The 20,469-nt window shown below is 39.0% G+C and overlaps 1 protein-coding gene across 5 annotated transcripts in view; it reads right to left on the bottom strand.

The window, feature by feature from the left end:
- Positions 1-2,354: 2,354 nt before the first annotated feature.
- Positions 2,355-20,469, bottom strand: part of LRP6 (LDL receptor related protein 6) — a 173,303-nt gene continuing 155,188 nt past the window's right edge. For 2 of the 5 annotated variants that reach the window (XM_043439798.1, XM_043439795.1), the window contains 6 exons: positions 19,780-20,016; positions 18,800-18,910; positions 14,233-14,463; positions 12,598-12,734; positions 11,854-11,951; positions 2,355-7,799 (listed from right to left, as the gene is read on the bottom strand). In XM_043439798.1, coding sequence (XP_043295733.1) covers positions 7,505-7,799; positions 11,854-11,951; positions 12,598-12,734; positions 14,233-14,463; positions 18,800-18,910; positions 19,780-20,016 — 1,109 coding nt within the window. In that variant the 3' untranslated portion in view covers positions 2,355-7,504. The remainder of the gene's footprint in view (positions 7,800-11,853; positions 11,952-12,597; positions 12,735-14,232; positions 14,464-18,799; positions 18,911-19,779; positions 20,017-20,469) is intronic. The other 3 variants (XM_043439796.1, XM_043439797.1, XM_043439799.1) reach the window with 3 other exon arrangements.

Below are 20,469 nucleotides of genomic sequence, written 5' to 3' on the forward strand. Positions count from 1 at the left end.
GCTATCTCCTGTTTGACCACTTCCAATTTGCCTTGATTCATGGACCTAACATTCCAGGTCCCTATGCAATATTGCTTTTTACAGCATCAGACTTTACTTACATCGCCAGTCACATCCACAACTTGGTGTTATTTTTGCTTTAGCTGCGTCTCTTCACTCTTTCTGGAGTTATTTTTCCACTCATCTCCAGTAGCATATTGGGCACCTAAGACCTGGGGAGTTCCTCTTTCAGTGTCACATCTTTTTGCCGTTTCATAGTGTTCATGGGGTTCTCGAGGCAAGAATGCTGAAATGGTTTGCCATTCCCTTCTCCAGTGGACCACATTCTGTCAGAACTCTCTATGGTGACCTGTTCATCTTGGGTGGCCCTACACAGCATGGCTCATGGTTTCATTGAGTGAGACAAGGCTGTGGTCCACGTGGTCAGATTGGTTAGTTTCTGTGATTGTGGTTTTCAGTGTCTGCCCTCTCATGGAGAAGGATAAAAGGCTTAGGGAAGCTTCTGGATGGGAGAGACTGATTGAGGGGGAAACTGGGTCTTGTTCTGATGGGCGGGGCCATGCTCAGTAAATCTTCAATCCAATTTTCTGTTGATGGGTGGGGCCACAGGACTGGAAAAGGTCAGTTTTCATTCCAATCCCAAAGAAAAGCAATGCCAAAGAATGCTCAAACTACAGCACAATTGCACTCATCTCACATGCTAGTAAAGTAATGCTCAAAATTATCCAAGCCAGCCTCAGTAGTACGTCAACCACGAACTTCCAGATGTTCAAGCTGGTTTTAGAAAAGGCAGAGGAACCAGAAATCAAACTGCCAACAACCGCTGGATCATCAAAAAAGCAAGAGAGTTCCAGAAGAATATCTACTTTGGCTTTATTGACAATGCCAAAGCCCTTGACTGTGTGGATCACAACAATCTGTGGAAAATTCTTAAAGAGATGGGAATACCAGACCACCTGACCTGACTCTTTAGAAATCTGTATGCAGATCAGGAAGCAATGAGATCTGGACACGGAATAACAGACTGGTTCCAAATTGGAAAAGGAGTACGTCAAGAATGTATACTGTCACCCTGCTTATTTAACTTATATGCAGAGTACATCATGCAAAATGGCGGACTGGATGAAGCTGGAATCAAGATTGCTGGGAGAAATATCAATAACCTCAGATATGCAGATGACACCACCCTTATGGCAGAAAGTGAAGAAGAACTAAAGAGCCACTTGATGAAAGTGAAAGAGGAGGAGAGTAAAAAAGTTGGCTTAAAGCTCAACATTCGGAAAATTAAGATCACGGCATCTGGTCCCATCACTTCATGGCAAATAGATGGGGAAACAATGGAAACAGTGGCGGACTTTATTTTCTTGGGCTCCAAAATCACTGCAGATGGTGATTGCAGCCATGAAATTAAAAGATCCTTGCTCCTTGGAAGAAAAGTTATGACCAACCTAGACAGCATATTAAAAAGCAAAGACATTACTTTGTCAACAAAGGTCCATCTAGTCAAAGCTATGGTTTTTGCAGTAGTCATGTATGGATGTGAGAGTTGGAGTATACAGAAAGCTGAGCACCGAAGAATTGATGCTTTTGAACTGTGGTGTTGGAGAAGACTCTTGAGAGTCCCTTGGACTGCAAAGAGATCCAAACAGTCCGTCCTAAAGGAAATCAGTCCTGAATATTCATTGGAAGATGCTGAAGCTGAAACTCCCAACACTTTGGCCACCTGATGCGAAGAACGGACTCATTTGAAAAGACCCTGATGGTGGGAAAGATTGAAGGCAGGAGGAGAGAGGAACGACAGAGGATGAGATGGTTGCATGGCATCACCAATTCAATGGACACGAGTTTGAGTAAGCTCCAGGAGTTAGTGATGGACAGGGAGGCCCAGCATGCTGCAGTCCATGGGGTCGCAAAGAGTCGGACACAACTGAGCAATTGAACTGCACTGAATCAGAACAAAGTCAAGTCCTTTGCAGTTCCTATCCCAAATGTTGCCTTTAAAACACCTTTTCTGAAAGCCACTGGGGAGTTTGGGTCTTTGAGCACAAACTGCCCACTCGTCTTGCTTGGCGCCCTGCAAATGAACGCTGTGCTTTCCTTTACCACAACCTGGTGTCAGTAGATTGGCTGGGCTGTGCAGAGGATAGGCCAACTCAAATCTTCCTCATTTTGTTCCCAATTCCAGGTATTGTCAACACTGCACAAAGCAAAGCCTTTCTCAAACCTCTCTTCCAAAGTTGTATTTTATTTGAAATGCAAACAATAAAGGTGAGTTCTGTTCTGTCTGAAACACAGCATTCATTTATCATAGCAAAGCACAACCGTTTTAATTTCTTGCTGAAAAAAAATGACACTTTTATTTTCCACTGTTTTATTATAAAAATCAACATTTCATTTGTTACAACTCAACTTATTGTAATAATCAAAAAGGGGATTTATACAAGGTATTTTTTATACAGTTTAAAATTAAAGCACTTATTTTACAAAAAGGGGGAAGTGAATAGTGGACAAGGGCTGACCAAATGTTGGTCATTAAAATATAATTACATCCTTGCAAAGCACCATCGTACCAAAGTCCATGAACAAGAAACACCAGCTGACTTTAAGACAATGACGAAGATTAAAGCTTAAAAAATTTAAAAACACAGAGGATAAAACATCTGAAAGCAGCACCAGATCCTTCACTTGCAAATAAGGCTAGTCCAGCTTAAGCATCTCAGTATCCTCTTTACTCTCATTAAAATGTTCTCAACTAATCCTAGATACTCAATTTCATGTAACCTTAATCAGACTTGTTTTATTTTCCTTTTAATATTCTTTCTTAGGCATTAGTATTTAGTGAGATACATATAGAGATCTCTCTCTCTCTCTATATATATATATATATATATATCTTTCTATATATCTATACCCCTGCCCTGCTTATATGTGATTTTAAAAAAATTATTTCTTAAAGAATGGACAGTTAAGCAAAGCAGACTGTATAATTCTTTGGTGTTAACTTTTGGACAAACCCAAAATAATGGGAAAATTAAAAGTTATTTTTTAATTAGGTCTGTATTCCACTTCTGAGTATAAGACATTACTTTCTTTATAATTGTATCTGCAAAGTCATGACGATTTTTTTTTTCAGCAGTAACTTAAAAATGGTTTGAGAATGGCTATTAAAAAAAAAAAAAGAACAATAATAAAGTCTACCTGAACTGAAGAAGGATGAGGTCAGTAATTTCATTCTAAATCATCTAGATAAACTGAAGAATCTTCCTCCCTCTCCATTCAGGTATAGTATTAGTTGAAAAAGAGGCAGAATCCAGTCAAATATCCCAAGTATATGGATTCACAACTTTAAAATCATGTTATGCGTTAGGGTCCAAAATCCTTTAAAACTTTTGAGAATTTCAAAAGCTAAAGTTGGAGCCCTATTGTAAAATGATGCAATTCCAGAAGTCGTAAGCTATACATATGCTACAGTACTTTGTAAAATTATCTGTTATTTCTCTGGGTTCACTTTAGGTGTAAAATAAGGAAAGGAGTACCAAACAAAACTAAATTTCTTAAGTTTAAGAATTCTGAGAATATATATTAAACAGTGCTTGATTATGAACTTCTTTAAGACTTGGTCCATGTCTACACTTAGTCTGTAGTCTCATCTATTGATGCTCAAACATTTGTCAGCCATCTGATAATCCCAAATTCACATCCACACTCCAGGCATACTGCTCGTGCCACTATTCAGAATGAAGCACTGCACATACTGAAAGTATGACACACTTGGGAGGTACAAAAGGCCAAGGTGTTTTTGTTTTTTTTTTTTCTGAATCTTGTTAGATGTGTTATAGTAATAACCATCATGCTGCTTTTATGACATGCAAAATCAATGAAACTAACAAGTTTTCCCCTGCAAGAGATAAAGCAATTTTAAAAGCTATACTTTTTAAGAATCTAGTCTAGGCACAAAACAACAGCAGCAGGCCTATCGCAGAAAGCTAGGCTTGCTTGCTAAAGGCAGGCCTTTCCTGTACCAAAAATAGTCTCTATACTATGATTATTGACATCAGGTCACATAAATATACACAGTTCATTAATAGGTTAGATAAGACACAGCTATTAAACCTACTGGCAGTATTACTCATTAATGAGCCTTTATGGCAAAACAAAAAAAAATTTCCCTGCCAAACTGACTGCAACCTAATGTAGACAGTGGCTATTTCTTTATCTTAGTATCAAATGAGTTGGTCTTACACAAATTATGGACTTTGGAATATTTTAAAATGATGAACAAAGTCAATCCTCTGCTCAAAGCCCCATCCCAATTAATGGTCTATATTAGATAAAAATGTACTGTAAAGTCTTCATTTCTAAATACGTATGAGTCCTTCAGAACAGCTGTTCTCAAACTGACTAAAGGGTCAGATATCTTTTGATGGTACATCATAGTATTTTTGTATTAAAATTAAAATAATGATAATTTTCTGCTAAACATGTAATATCTTATGATATGCTAGATTTATAGCAAGTGTCAGATGCATAATAAAATTTCCCAAAAGAAAAATCACTATTGAGAAAATTCTATGCCTTAACCGTTTTGTTAATTGTGAATATGCCATTATCTGATATAAGCAGCAAAATTCTTTGGGCCAGTGTTCAAAAAACCAGAGCTCTGCAGGAGCCAAGTTCAAGGTTATAAACATTTAGAAGTACAAAAGACCACTTCAATGAAGAAAATCTTACTGTAGTGCACACAAAGTATGCTATGCTAAAGTTCAATTCTCAGGTTATTTTAATCACATCACTAAGTGGGCTCACTTCAAGATAACAATCACAGCAAATACTACTAAATTTAAGGAATATAATGAAATTTTATTCATTGCCCCTCAGCATGGCTAATACATCTAGCAATAATCCAAATTCAAAATAATACAAATTCAAAATTGTTTTCTTTCTCCCCTGATTTGTGCTCACATGTTAATTTTTTATCTTCCAATTAAAGATCTTGTGTTTAATAAACAAGATGGTCTACTTTAAAGCTTAACTGTCCATACAACCTGAGGACCAATAAATCCATCCTGAATTTTGACCATTTTCTCAAACTGTACCTTTCAAATATTCCCCAAAATGTTAAGACTCCATCCCAAATATTGAGAAAGAGGATTCTGAGACTAAGCTGAACTGCCTTCAAATAATTTCAAACAAATTGGCACACAAATTAGTATTTTGCAAGAAGAGGCCATTGCCATCGCAGTACAAGCACTTGAACTGAGATTTAACAAGGCAATATTCTTCTTAGTTCATTATAGTGCAAGTTTCCACATGGGAAGCCCACCAGATAAAGATGCACATTAAAAAATGTAAACATCGAGAATTCTCATATTTTGATACCCAGTTATTGCCAACCTTTCCATCTTCATGTGAGCATCAAGTGCCTCTGTGTGTCACATAATGCAACTTCAATTTCCATTCTGTTAGAACTTGAGCACTTTGTTCCGTCAACAGGAAGAGTTAACGCTCGTCTGACTGAAATGCAAGACACTGATGGGATTACCATTTATTTATATGCAAAATCAAGTGCACCAGATTCATATAAGGTACCCCAATAACCGATGTGATATTCTGAAACTGCATTTTTTAATTTTTTAAAAAGACTACTTAGGTATTTTTAATTGATTAAAAAGTTAGTTCACCTCCACCAAAATTATAAATCCTTTCTTCCATTGTTTTCTCTCGGGCCCTGAAATCTAGACAGGGTGGCCTCAGCAAAACAGAATTAAAAAAAAAAAAAAAATCATCATTCATTAAGTAACTGACCAACATCGGTTAAGGTAAAAATACATTAGTTTAAAAACACATTCAACTTTAGCAGACAAACGCTGGAAACATGTAAAAAAGCAGGAAACTGACTTCTGGCAATATGGCAGAGCAGTGCCAGCATCGTTTCACAGGTCAGCCCCGACAGCGGAAGCAGCAGCAGCCCCAGTATCACACGGGACAGGCAGAGCATGGAAGAGCCTTCCATTATCCCCCTCGACTCAAGTTCCAACAGCTGAAAAGTTCATAGTTTTCCTTCTCATGTAAGCCATATTGTTAAATTTGTTAAATCACCTTAATCCATAATGGAGTGAGAGAGAAGACACGTAAAAATATATAAGAGGTGATTATAAGAGTAATTCATGGATAATTTGAAAACAATCTAATATTCACATTAGGTTAACAGAAAGATACTGTATTCAACTCACGCCACACATTAGAAAGAAGTTATGTGTGTAGAGATCATTCTGAGAAAAATCAGCCTAAAGAACATGAAAATGTCACCAACAACTAATAAGGGAAAACCTAACGATAACAAAATAAATCCTCTTTTAAAATAGATTGTCTCTAACCAGAACATATTTTAAATGTTTTACTAGGAAAAAATATATATAAAAATGATTTCATACTGTGATATTATATGCTGAAAGTACTGCAAGGATATATGATTAATTTACAACAAAAACTTAATGGTTAAATTTGTAACTCTTAAACACTTTCTATGTGTGCTGTAAAAAGACACTGTATTGAGCATTAAAACAATCTTGGAATAAAGAGGAACAGTAACTTGTCTAACCTTTGATCCTTATGCGGACACAGCAGTCCAACTGAAGAGCTAAGCTGACTGGGGAATGGAGTTAGTAGAAATATTAAAACGAAACTTTTATTTAGCAAATTATATTTAATCAATCCCCAGATTTTATGGTGAATAAATTATGGTACCTTGGCAAAATATAATGCTGCTAACGGAGGAAGCAAGGTGAAATCACCTGTGACAGACGGGTGACTTTTAAGATAGGGACAGAAGACTTGCAAACAAAACGGCCCCATAGCATCTTACCAGACAGCTCATCTCTCCCACAACAGCAGCACCCCGAATGAATTTTTAGAAATATCTATCTTCCTCGCTAAAATTATTGGACCCCTAGAGAAAACAAAGCCTTTTGTCCAAAATTAGTATTCTTTTCTTTTGCCTTTCATTTCTTAAACTTGTTGGCATTCAAATGGTAGTTAATGTGAAGGCCATTGGGCTCCTTCCGAGTATATATGGTCTGCTGCTGAGATGGACTTTAATTTCTTTTGCTTTTTAAAAAAAAAAATTTTTGGTATCAATAAAGCCCCAGACATTCCTGGTCAATGATGCCGTTTTTTTAAATTCCTGTTTCCTTTGTACTCAGTCACTTCACTGGGTTTAAGGCATGCTTTGTGTATTTAGTTTGCAAAAATAAAACTTTTAGTACAAATTTATTATTTATACAAATTTTTATGGCACAAGCAGCAAATCTGCTATTTTAAGAAAATATATAAATATCTTTTCCTTCTGTACAAATATCTCCAGTTTCCCCTCCCCCATTTATAATTTTAACTGTACACGGCCTGCCTCGTCCTTCACTGGTAGCTCCCTCCCCCCCTCCAGATCTCAACCGGAGTCGTATTTACACTTCTGTGTTGGAGGCAGTCAGAGGAGGAGGGCCCCCCCTCAGGAGGAGTCTGTACACGGAGAAGGTGGCGGGGGGTAGAGGTGATGGGAGTAGCTCCTCTCCGTGTACGGAGAGGGCGGGCAGCTTTCATAGTTCTCTTCGGCTGACAAGTACTGGCTTCGGGGCGTGGGAGGTGGGGGCACAGGCTCTGAGTCATAGTTCAAGTCACTCGTGTAGCCCTTGGCCGTCGCCGCTGCGGTCATCCTGCGGCTGGGAGCATAGTCACTGTCACACACGTCTGTGCTGCAGGGCGTGGTGGGGGGCGCAAAGTGCCGGTAGCTGTACGGCCTGTAGCTGACACGGGGAAGAAAGCAGGAGAGGAGGAGTTAGTTTTACAGAGGAGTGGTTTCTCTATCCAAACACAGAGGCATTCAATGTGAACCTGACCTGGAAGACAACCAACTATGACAATCTAAACTGGCACCAACCAAGAGGCAATTTTCAATGGCAGGCTGAAGTAGGAAGACAACATCATCTTGTGAATGATGAACCCATTCTAACCTCTGGATGTATGCTTATGTACTTAAGCTGGGCTTCCCTGGTGTCTCCACAGTAAAGAATCCGCCTGCAATGCAGGAGATGCGAGTTCGATCCCTGGGTTGGGAAGATCCCCTGGAGGAGGAAACAGCAACACACTCTAGTATTCCCGTGTGGGAAATCCCATGGACAGAGGAGCCTGGCGGACTGCAGTCCATGGGATCATAAAGAGTCAGACTAGATTTAGTGACTAAAAAACATCTTTAAGTAACATTGTATCAATAAGAAGGAACTATTCAAAGTTGTATTTAACGGTCATCTTTGGAAAAATCTCTCATTTTGCATTTAGTCTGTATAGTGGACATCAATTTCTGCCTTTCCATGATCCGTGAGAATGTGTCTTTATGATTTTACATTACTCAAACATGTTAGTATTCCCTGAACATTCCTCAAGCGCTCTATGATTTACCTAATGAATAATTTAATGATGACCGAAGACTTCATTACTCTCTTTACTTCATTCTCTCTTGTACAAATACTGTACAAGCCAGGCTGAAGTTTGGTAGACGGCGTAAGGAACATATCTATCCCATTACTAATACTATCAGTACAGGGAAATTACCGTGATTTGGGGGAAGGAGTGTCAATTTCCTATACTGTATGTAGACAAGCATGTTGTCATAAGAGCAACTCTAACTGAACACCAAAATGACAAATTCCAGGTATCCATACAGAACCAGTGAGTTTTCTAAAATGTATTTCAGAGACCGAATTTATTTTTGTACACCCTTTAAACTACCTTTTCAAGCAATCTATAACTGTTAAGTTTGTAGCATGGCTAACTAAAGAAAAAAGCACACTGGAAAGAGAAATGTACTAGTAAAACTAAGAGCTGACTTAAAAAGTGTTGATTTTCCCATCATTTCTACTATAACTTCTTATACCATTTTATAGTCTAAGTATAGTAAAGCTGATCTTATTTCATATTTATCCCAATCAGGATTTATTTATATGCTTTCTCATCAAATAAAATGACTGCCAACAGTGGAGCAAGAGCAAGTGTAAAACTGAAGCAACAATTTATACAACATCTAACGATGTGCCAGGTAACACACCTCAGGATACATGCCATTTGAGGCAAGCCCTCCGTATCAAAAGAAATGGCTATAAAAGACCAAAAGTTACATGACCTGCGAAGCAGGTTCTCAAGCACTTTTACTACCAGTGTTGACATGATGTCACAGTATTTTTTAGGTCTTATCTTTCTGTCCAATCAGGTGGTGAGCCTTGGTGAAATTTCTTGGCTCAACATTTAAAAGGCCCAATACTTCCATTTCCACAGGAGAGGAGGAAAAAAAAAAAAAAAAAACACCAGCGGAGAAAAAGGAAATAGATTAACAAAATGTATCAAGTTTTGCAAAGTTTCCCCCACCCCCAAGAAAATTGAAATGATAAAAAGTTTTACTCTGAAGTAAATTAACTGGGCTTAATTTGAGATGTGGGAAACAGTTAAATAAGAACTGTTTTTCAGAGACAGACAGACATAGAGAACGAACTTAGAGTTGCTGGCAGAGGTAGGGGGTTGGAGAAATACAACATAGACCATGGGAGGGAGGTACAGATGAGGAGTTTGACATGGACGTGCACACGCTGCTATATTTAAAATGGTTAACCAAGAACCTCCTGTATAGCCCAGGGAACTCTGCTCGACGTCCCGTGGCAGCTGGATGGGAGGGAAGTTTGGGGGAGGGTGGGAACAGGTGTGTGCATGGCCGAGTCACTCTGCCGTGCACACGACACCATCACAACATAACACTGCTAATCAGCTATAGCCCAAGACAAAGTTTCAAAGTTTTCATAAAAAGAACTGGTTTTGATGCAATTATGTTTACCTGAATCAAACAGTGTTTAATTTAAAGAAATTGTTTAAAAGTAAAATTTTAGCTCTTTCCTTTTTTTTTTTTTTTTTTTCCCAATTTTCAGGTTTCTGCCTTTCTATTTTAACTTTTTAGAACAAACCTGGGGTAGGGAAAGCAACACTTTAAGTAAAACATAAAAATCAATCAGTTCAGAGTCAAACCTATCTTATCCATGAAGTGACATGAGGATTCTGAATGAGATACTGTATAAACAGTTTCCACTTCATTTCTACACTTCTATAAGATTATATATACATCAGGGCAATCAACTGGAATACCAGGAAACACCTTATCAAGAAGACAATGGCCACTTGAGTGATGCCAATAAACACCGGCACTAAGGGTCTGAAGAGAATCTAGGTTTTTGACTTTCTGTTGGCCTGTCCAATCAGACCAAAGAGTAAGGATGACACACTAGGACGGAACCTGCTCACTCTGCTTCACAGAGTCACAAATCAGCACAAAGGCATAATATCTCCCCCTTTCTGGAACACACTCCAGTTTATTTTACTGAGTCATGATTTATTCCATGCAACTATATGAGAAACCTTTCACTCCAGATTGTAATAACAACATATGTAAGCAAAAGCTGAACTTCGGCTTCTTTCAGCTTCTCTCAAATTCTGTGCCCTTAATACTCCTGCTATTTTAGAGCTCTCCTAATTTTCCGGACCTCCGTCTCATACCAACATTCTACTGGAGACGATCAATCAAACCTAACCTCAGCAGTAACATACTCTGAAATCAAGTCACTTTGGGGGTAACTTTTCCTTAGAATACTGCCAAAACCTGGAGGCTCTATCTTAATACTAGAAAAGCCAGCCACAAAAAAACTTGCGGCTCTCTTTAAAAAATGTAGAGTTCCCTGAAGGCCTGAACAGACATTTTTCCGAAGAGGAAATGCAGATGGCCAATAGGCACATGAAAAGATGCTTGATGTGGCTATTTATCAGCAAAGTGCAAATCAAAACCACAGTGAGTTATCACCTCACACCAGTCAGAACGACTATCACCAAAAAGAACACAAACAACAAGTGCTGGCAGGATATGGAGAAAAGGGAATCCTTTTACACTGTTAGTGGGAATGCAAACTGATGCAGCCATTGTTTCTCAAAAAACTGAAACAGAACTATCATATGACCTGACAATTCCACTCTGGGGTATATATCCAGAAAACTGAAAACACTAATTTGAGAAGATACATACCCCCCAATATTTCCAGCAGTATTATTTACAATTGCCAAGATATGGACACAGCCTAAGTGTCCATCAACACATGAATAAAGAGGATGTAGTGTATATATACACACATACACACACACACAATGGACTACACTCAGCCATGAAAAAGAGTGCAATTTTGCCATTTGCAACAACATAGATGGACTTGGAGGATACACTAAGTGAAATAACTCAGAGAAAGCCATATACTGTGTGATATCAATTATACGTGGAATCCAAAAAATACAACAAACCAGTGAAAGTAACAAAAAGAGAAGCAGGCCTACAGACATAGAGAACAAACTAGTGACCACCACTGGAAAGAGGAAAGTGGGAAGGAGAAATCAAAGGGCAGGGGAAGGAAGTATGAACTATTAGGTGTAAAATAAGCTACAAGGATATACTGTACAACGTAGAACTATAGCCAATATTATGTAATAATTACAGATGGAAAAAAACCTCTAAAAATTGTGAATCACTACATTACATAACTGCAACTTACGTAATATTGTGCATCAATGATATGTTAATTAAAGGAAGTCTAATGCCCTGAAAGAAAAGGGTTTGTGGTAGAGGCAATACCAGCATTACCCAGACAAGATGCCTCTTCTAAGATACCTGTTCTCTCTTGGTGACCACCAGCTACTCAGCCAGGGCCACAGCAAAGTCACAACACAAACACTTCCTTCTAATAAATAGGTGGACTTACACTGGAGGAGGATGTGTATTACCTGTAGGACCTGTGAGTGGAAGGGCTGTTTGAAGAATAACCGAATTCCATGGTGTAATGTGATCGCTCTGTGGCTGGGGATGGCGGAGGGTTCAAAATCTAAAAGGAAAGAAAATCAAATGACTGAAATAAGAACAGTCTATCCAGACAGAGACTATTAGCCTTTTCTCAACTTCTCTTCCTTCATCTCTGTTCATATTCCTCTTCATTTCCTCTTTTTCAAAGAATTAACCTAAAACAGTACTTTAGGACTGTGGTTCTCCATCCCTCAAGGCACACTTAGAGGTAAGTAACACAAGGTGATGAGAAGGAAATCTGCAACCTACAAGTTACTGGTTTAAGTGTAGCACAACTGAGTTCTAATTTTTAAAACTATAAATGTTTAGAGAAAGATTACTTACTTAGGAGAAATTACCACATGTACTTCCTTCTTTTGGGAGGTCATAGAATGACAGTCCTGAGCCTCTCAGGAGGTACTATTCAATAGTTCTACTTTCACCTGGTATATGAAATTAACATCCAATACTTTCAAACATGCTGGTTGCTACACAGTCAGTTAAGTTGAGCACATTCTAAGTGCTCACATGGTGGTGGTAAATCCTTTGGGCCTTGTATGTCGAGATTCTATATTAAAACCTTTTTATAACTACCATCACTAAGTACCCATATTTAATAAATAAGTTAAACATCTAAGATCTTATTTATCTCAGCATTCAAAGTGAACAGAGGAAAACAGGCTGCTTACTGCAGGGAAGTAAGTGCCTTTGGTGCTTGATGAACTACTTGACGATGCTCCTGTGACGTGGGCTCGGTCATAAGGGGGTCCACTGCTCCCCCCCATGATACTGAGGGAACTGATCATTGATTTACCACGAGACATTCCTAAAATGAAGGATAAATACTGAAGTTGAGTAAGATCTATAGAAGGCATGAAATCATTTTATTCAGTCCTAAAAATTACAAATATCAATAGTCAAATAGCTCCATTTTCAAACAATTTATGCCCTCTTTTCCCAATAATAATGAAAACACTTAATGGAAAAGGCAAACAAATGTTCTCTAGAAGTGGGCACTTCCATTGAGAGCTGGCCTATAACACAAGGCCAAGAATAGCTCCTGGCCCTTCCTACTCGCCAGAGGGGAAGCAGAGCTCTTCAAGACAAGAGGTTTTCAGTCTCTTAGAGGACCTGAGAAAAAAAGAACTGTGAAGAGCAGAAGTGCAAAGCAGGCTAGACAAAGCAATAGATCTGCTCAAAAGAAAAGTAAACCAATTGTTAAGAGCATAAATTCAACGTATGGGAAATTATTTATCTACTGGATGCAAATGTTGTTGTAATCACAATCACAATGCTAAAGAAGAAATTCTATTTTTCACAAGTGACTTCCCAAATTCCACCTTTAACAAACTAGGTATGGCAACAGGGAATCATTAACAATTTAAAAACCATCTATTTCCTTACAGCTAACATCCAGAGTAAGTTATTTTCACAGGTTTTTCAGCCTGGTATCTCTTTTTCCATATTCATTACAAAAAAGGCTTCTTTTCATTAAGGGTACCAAAACACTTTGAAAAGAAAGCTGTACTTCCCTAGAGGAAGTCTTCCCCAAGGACAGAACATCTGGCACCCTGGTCATGCCTGAATAAACCCTCCTCCCACAGTCTTCATGTAAGTTAAAGAAAACATAAGATGATGTATTCCTCCCTGCTATCAATCAGGCATTTCTAAATCTGCAGAAAAGGAAACCTCATCTGTTTTTTCAGCCTCCTGTAATTTCTGGGCTCCGTAGTACAGGTCTCTTGGTAGTGAACCAAAAGAACTGTGGTTTATGATTCTTTTCAACAAATGGCCAGTTGATTAACTTTAGTAGAGCACATCTAGAAATGCAGTGTGCATGCGTGCTAGGTCACTTCAGTCTCTTTGTGACCCCATGGACTGTAGCCCGCCAGGTTCCTCTGTCCATGGAATTTTCTAAGCAAGAATACTGGAGTGCATTGCCATGTTTTCCTCTAGATCATCCCGACCCAGGGATCGAACCCATGTCTCCTGTGTCTCCTGCACTGGCAGGCAGGTTCTTTACCACCAGCACCACCTGGGAAGCCCAGAAATGAAGTGTGCATGCAATAACTGTATGATATATTAATGTAAATGCTTGTATGTACATGTATTCATTTTGTATCCTTTGCCAATTTCTACCAAACCATACCTAAGGTCTTCTGTGTAAAAAGAAGGTGCTAAAAGTAAGCAAACATTTGTCCTTGTAACTGTTTAAACCCAAGATAGTCTATGTTGAAGTAGACTGTAGGCAGTATTCTGTTTTCATAATGGAAGCTTGGCAATCTTGCCAAGACTTGATTCTCAGTGGGTCAGTCCTGGCTCACCTGGAAGAGATCCTGACAAAGAACTGGGGTGTGGCACGTAACCAAGGGGCACGGAAGCTGGTCCATGAACTACATAGTCGTTAGTCATGGTTTCCCCATCACCCTTCATCCGTGGACACAACATCCTCTGGCAGATAAAGTATATGGTTCCAGACACAAAGATGGTAACAATTACTCCAATAACAGAACCCACTGTATTGGTGGCCTGTGGTGCTGGCTCCTCAGTTGGATCTAAAATGGGAATGCAGTACAGTTACATAATGGAAAAACAGCTGCAGGTTCAAAACAGTAATGGAAAGAGGGTGTGCAAGCAGAATGTGAGCCTAATGGAGACAACTCATACACGTTTTGCCTTTTTATGAATACATACACCCCATGCCCCATGGATACGTAGACATATAAATGTCATTGTTAGGAATCAAAATGAATGACTCCTAGGTGAAAACAGACATAGGACAATACACTGGAAAGTATAACTGTAAATTGATAACAAAAATGTTAAGTGAATTATAGATTAAAACATCATTAAGAAGTTTAAAAACACATATAGACAAAATCTATCCTACTTCATTCTGTATATCATAAAAATCAATATTATTTGGAGATGTCTAAGAAAAGTTTAGGGTCAAAATGTTTTACCTGGAATGGTAAAGAAGCCAAAATCAGCTCTGAGCTTGATTTTAGGTCTGAAAAGTGACATTTATGCCTGGTGAAGAGAAATTAGAAGCTACCGATGAGCATCAGCTCTCAGGCCCAACATGCTGCTGCCTTAAGGGTGAGTCTAGTTGCCTGAGGGCAAGGAACGTAAGGTCTCTGGTACTGGAGTAGCTGAGGACTCAGAGAGAAGAGTCGGAGCATGAGAGGACCATGGCAGCAACCTTCATGGGATCCCCAAGCTATCTGAGACTTTAAAAGCAGGGCATCAACATGAGAGATAGGGGGAAATACAGCAAAGGGCTCATCAAATGCAGAGCATTACTCTTCTATTGAGAAAGAAAATCCTTCCATTGTGAATAGTCAGACTGTATTTCACAACTGCATATCTCTTAAAACCTTTCTTTTGTTCCATGTCACCTCAAAATCTCCCAGCAATATAGCTAAACTCATCTTGTGATTAAATCTAAGAATTGAAAGAAAACAACATCACCAAGTTACATACCATGGAGGGGCTGTGGGTCACATATTATCACCTATGGGCTCTGAGGAAGAGAGGCAACCAGCCCATCTTTCTCATTTTTTTTTTCCCCAGGGCTTTGGCATTTCTTCTAACACCAACTTTCAAGAAAGAATACTTTACACTCACTGCCTTTTTGTCTCTGGGTCACATTTTAACTCATTGAAAGTAGACTTCTGTCCTTACTACCACAATGAAACTAGTCTGATAAAGGTTAAAGTTCTCCTATATGCCATAGTCAATACACTCTCCATCTCACTGACAACTCTGCACATTCAGTACTGCTGGCTCCTGTTTTCCCCTCAAAAATGTCTGATCCTTTCCTTCCAGGATACCACTCTCTTAGTTTGACCATCTCTGATTATTTGTTCTGTTTCCTCTTGTTGGCTTCATTCTCTTCCCTCTGCTTCAAGTACAGGTGCTTCCTAGAGTTCTGTTTACCTCCTGCTATTTTCCTTCTCTGCTTCCTCTCCCTCAGAGATTTCATCTACTGCCTCAGCTGTAATTATCAAGAATAAACTGAAAAGCCCATCTCTCTCTCTCTTGAGCTACAGACCCACAAGCGTTATTAACAGCTTTCTGAACAGCTTCAGTGGGACACCCAAGGGGGCAGCTTCAGTGCCACGTAATCCAAACTGATCTCACAGTCACCACCATTTGTCAACATTTCCTAGATTCCAGGGACAAGGCAGATCATGAATAAATAATGGCACCTGTGGCAAATTATAAGCATTTAAATTTATATTAAAAAATAATTAAAAACCTACATCAGCTGAACACAATATCCACAGTCATGATACACAATGATATTTTGGTTTTAAGTCTCTGCCATATAATCTCGTTTATGAGTGCAGTCATTCAATGAGGTAACCTGCTAATTCAACCTAAACTTATCACCTCTAGGCTAGGTTACTAAACCCTTTTCATTCTACTTCTGAAATAACTTTGAAATCTATCCGCTCCCTCCCTTGATTTAGACACCCACCATCTTCTGCTGAACTATAAGTCTCTGAAGCATTTTAAAAGTACAGGTCGCAAGTCTTTAGTTGGTAAAAACAATTTAATGTGTTGAAACCAGCATTTTGAAACAGAAAACTTCAGAATGCATTCCACACAATACAGGTAAGTACTGTTGCATGACTCTCATTTCTTTACGTGTACATCCACATCTTTGTATTCTTCTCCATGTGGTCAAAACATTTGAAAACAACCAAGCTAACAGATTTCTTTGTCTATCATCTTATCACCTCCAATCCATCTACTTTACTACTTTCACAATTACATAGCCATGCCAGTCCTCCACTTCAGGTTTTTAATAGCTCTCCATTATTCTGGGGGCTTCCCTTGTGGCTCAGACGGTAAAGAATCTGCCTGCAATGCGGGACACCCAGGTTCGGTCCCTGGGTTGGGAAGATCCCCTGGAGAAGGGAACAGCAACCCACTCCAGTATTCTTGCCTAGAGAATTCCATGGACAGAGGAGCCTGGCGGGCGACCATCCACGGGGTCGCAAAGAGTCAGACACGACTGAGTGACTAACACAGTAACAACGACATTATTCTGGAATATGTCTACAGACTCTTCAGAGGGAAAGCAAAGTCCTTTGTGATCTCACCTTTATGTGTATCAGCTTCTGCCGACCCCCCTCAGGACAGCAGCCTGTGTTACAGCAGTCCAGTTTACGGGTAATTTCTCAACGGTGCCCATTTCACTCTGGTTTTGGGCAGGACAAGAGAGTCCCTCTACCTAGAATGCAATCTCTCCACTTAACTGCATAAGTAATGCTATTCACCGATCAACACCCACCCAACCTTACGCATTTTTCTAAGATGCTTTCCTTGATGAATCCCATCTTCATTTCTAAAGATCTGACCATTCTCTTCTTTGTGCTACTCCTTGTACAGATCTCTATTACAGCACATTTATCATTACTCATCACACTCCTTTATATCAACAACACCTACTCTGATTTAAGCTGTATCATATACATTAAATCATTTAATCCTCTCACTATCACCATACTAAATATTATCTTCATTTTAAAGATGGAGAACTTGAGGTCTAACAAGAGCAAATAATTTACTGGCGGAGTTAAAATTCAAATCTACCTCTGCCTAGCCTGAAAATCCCCCTTCCTGCCCTCCTCTGATCACAGAGGACTCTTGAGAAACCTGGCACAAGGGCGAGGTACCCTCAGCACATAGCAAGTGTTCAGCACAGGTTTGCTGAATAAATGGAAACGGATCCCAATAGTCTCAGTGAGGATCCCATTTGAGTTTTGTAAAAACATCAGCTTGAAGTCTTTGTTATGATTAGAAGAGTTTTAAAATGAGCTCTGTCTAAATTCCACAAAATCAGTTTCAACAGGGGAGACCGAGCTTGTGCTGAATGCCATTTGTCAATATTTGACAAATGGAGTATTTGTCAACTGGGGATACATTTCATGTTAGAACATTAGTCAGTAGTTGTGTACCTTGAAGAAACAACAGGCTATTTAGCCTAAGGTCTCTAGGCTCAGGGATATATATGTGGTGGCTCAAGTATTCTCAGGCTGTGTTTTAAGGAAGCTCTTAAAGTCACTGAGAGACTGGTAGAAAATTATGCAGGAAAAAAAAACAGGAAATTTTACACATGTGTTAACGTGCAGAAGGGGCTTCCCAGGTAGCCCAGTGGTAAAGAACCCACCTGCCAATGCAGGAGACGCAGGTTCAGTTCTTGGGTTGAGAAGATACCCTGGAGAAGGAAATGGCAACCCACTCCAGTATTCCTGCCTGGGAAATCTCATGGAAAGAGGAGCCTGGTGTGCTACAGTTCATGGGGTTGCAAAAAAGTCAGATACAACTTAAGTGACTAAACAACAAATGTTCAGAAACTCTTAAGTTTAGACCACTAATTTCCACATATCGAAACTGAGAGTTTCCTAACCTTAGCTTTCGCAAAATAATATTCTTCTGATGCTTTGCTAAATGTTTCTGTGAAGATTTCTGAACATAAGAAAACTATCTTTAAGAAATTATTAAATGTAAAATGTAAGAAATCTCAGGTACAAATAACTAACTTAATATCAATAACTTGCTTCTTAATAAGAAAGCACTGGTCGTAAGTGAACCTCACACAGAAAGAAAAGGAAAAGAACATTAAAAATTCTCCCTTATCCGCCTGCAATGTGGGAGACCTGGGTTCGATCCCTGGGTCGCAAGATCCCCTGGAGAAGGGAAAGGCTACCCACTCCAGTGTTCTGGCCTGGAGAATTCCATGGACTGTATAGTACACGGGGTCACCAAGAGTCGGGCATGACTGAGCAAGCTTCACTTTCACACTTTCAAGACTAATAAAGTTATTTTTAAAAATAAAATTCTCCCTTAAGAATAATACAAGGTTTTCATCATACTTACAACAATCCAGTTCATCTGATTTGTCACTGCAATCCAAATTATGATCACATTTCTTGTGTTTTCCAATGCACTGACCATTGGCACAGCGGAATTGATCAATTAAACAGAGTACTGTGGGGAAAAAAAAATGTAAATAGTTTTCTTAGTTTCACCATCATGTCAAGTCTGGCAGAAGTCAAAGAGAGCTTTCCAGGCACAAGTGAAAAATAAATCAGACTTTTAGAGAAAACTTACAAATAATTCTCTGGGGATTTCAACTGAGAGATAGAAAAGAGAAGAAAAAGCAATCTAGCAGGAAACTTCCTATTTTTGTCCTTTATATTAAATTCCATCTTTCACTAACAATTCTGTTAAGAATTAAAGAATTCTACATGCATTTCTAGACACTAAAAATTTCCAGAGAATATTTTTGTTGTGGTTGTTTTACACTCTGTTAAAAGTTAGTGGATGAGAAGAAAACATGAAATTACTTTATGTTGTTAATAAGTGTCACGTGTGTTTGCTTAGTCATTCAGTCATGTCCAACTTTTTGCGACCCCATGGACTGTACCCCACCATGCTCCACTGTCCATGGAATTCCCCAGGCAAGAATACTGGATTGGGTAGCTATTCCCTTCTCCAGCGGATCTTCCCGACCCAGGGATCAAACCCAAGTCTCCTTCACTGGCCGGTTCTTTACCCGCTGAGCTACCAGGGAAGCCCCATTCAGAGCTCGCTACAAACAAGGACCATTTTTACATACTGAAGGACTAATCTTTTGGTGTCATTTCTCAACTGCAAAGCTTATTAAGGTGTATAAATCTTATACACATTAAGTGAATTAAGACAATTTAGAACATGCTACTAGTTTAGAAATAATAAAGTCAAACACACTTGAAAAACCCCAAATCTACCACTAAATGAGCCAAAGCAAAACTGGGAATTTCAAACAACTTAATTGAAAAAGGAAATCTGTAAGCAGGCCTAGGAATTGCAGATACCTTCACAGTTCTTCTCGTCTGACTTATCCTGGCAGTTCGCATCTCCGTTGCACCGCAGGGCACCATCGATACACTGTCCACTGGCGCACTGGAACTGGGACTCTGAGCACACAGGACAATTGAGTTCATCACTGTGGTCTTCACACTCAGTAAACCCATCACACCGCCAAGCCACAGGGATACAGTCAATTTCTCCCGTGAAACAAGTAAACTGCTGAGGAGAACATGTTGGGGGTTCTTCAAATGAATAGGGGGAGGGGAATGAAAAACACAAGCATAGTCACACAGAGGTACTGACATTTACACCTGAGTGAAGCCCATTTAATGATTAACATACACAAAAACACTTTATAACAGATAAAATCTATAAATTATCTTACTGAATCAGAAAAGAGATACAATTTTTACACTACTTCACTGAGATTCACTAACTTATAAAACTACAAGGCAGAAAGAAGTTTTCTTATATCTTACAGTTTAAGTAGGAGTACTGAATTTGCAATCTGTTATAATCTCACATATAACCCAGAAATTACCATTATAATCATCCACCTTCAAATATTTTAAAGTTATCTTAGAATTTGTAAATATTCCAGCCCTGAGGTTCTCAAAGAATGATCTACGAACCCCTGGGGGTTCCTGACCTGCGACCTCTTTCCAGGGAACTGACAGACATTATTTTACAATACT

Source organism: Cervus canadensis, chromosome 21 (genome assembly GCF_019320065.1).
Source record: "Cervus canadensis isolate Bull #8, Minnesota chromosome 21, ASM1932006v1, whole genome shotgun sequence".
NCBI classification, from domain to species: Eukaryota; Metazoa; Chordata; class Mammalia; order Artiodactyla; family Cervidae; genus Cervus; species Cervus canadensis.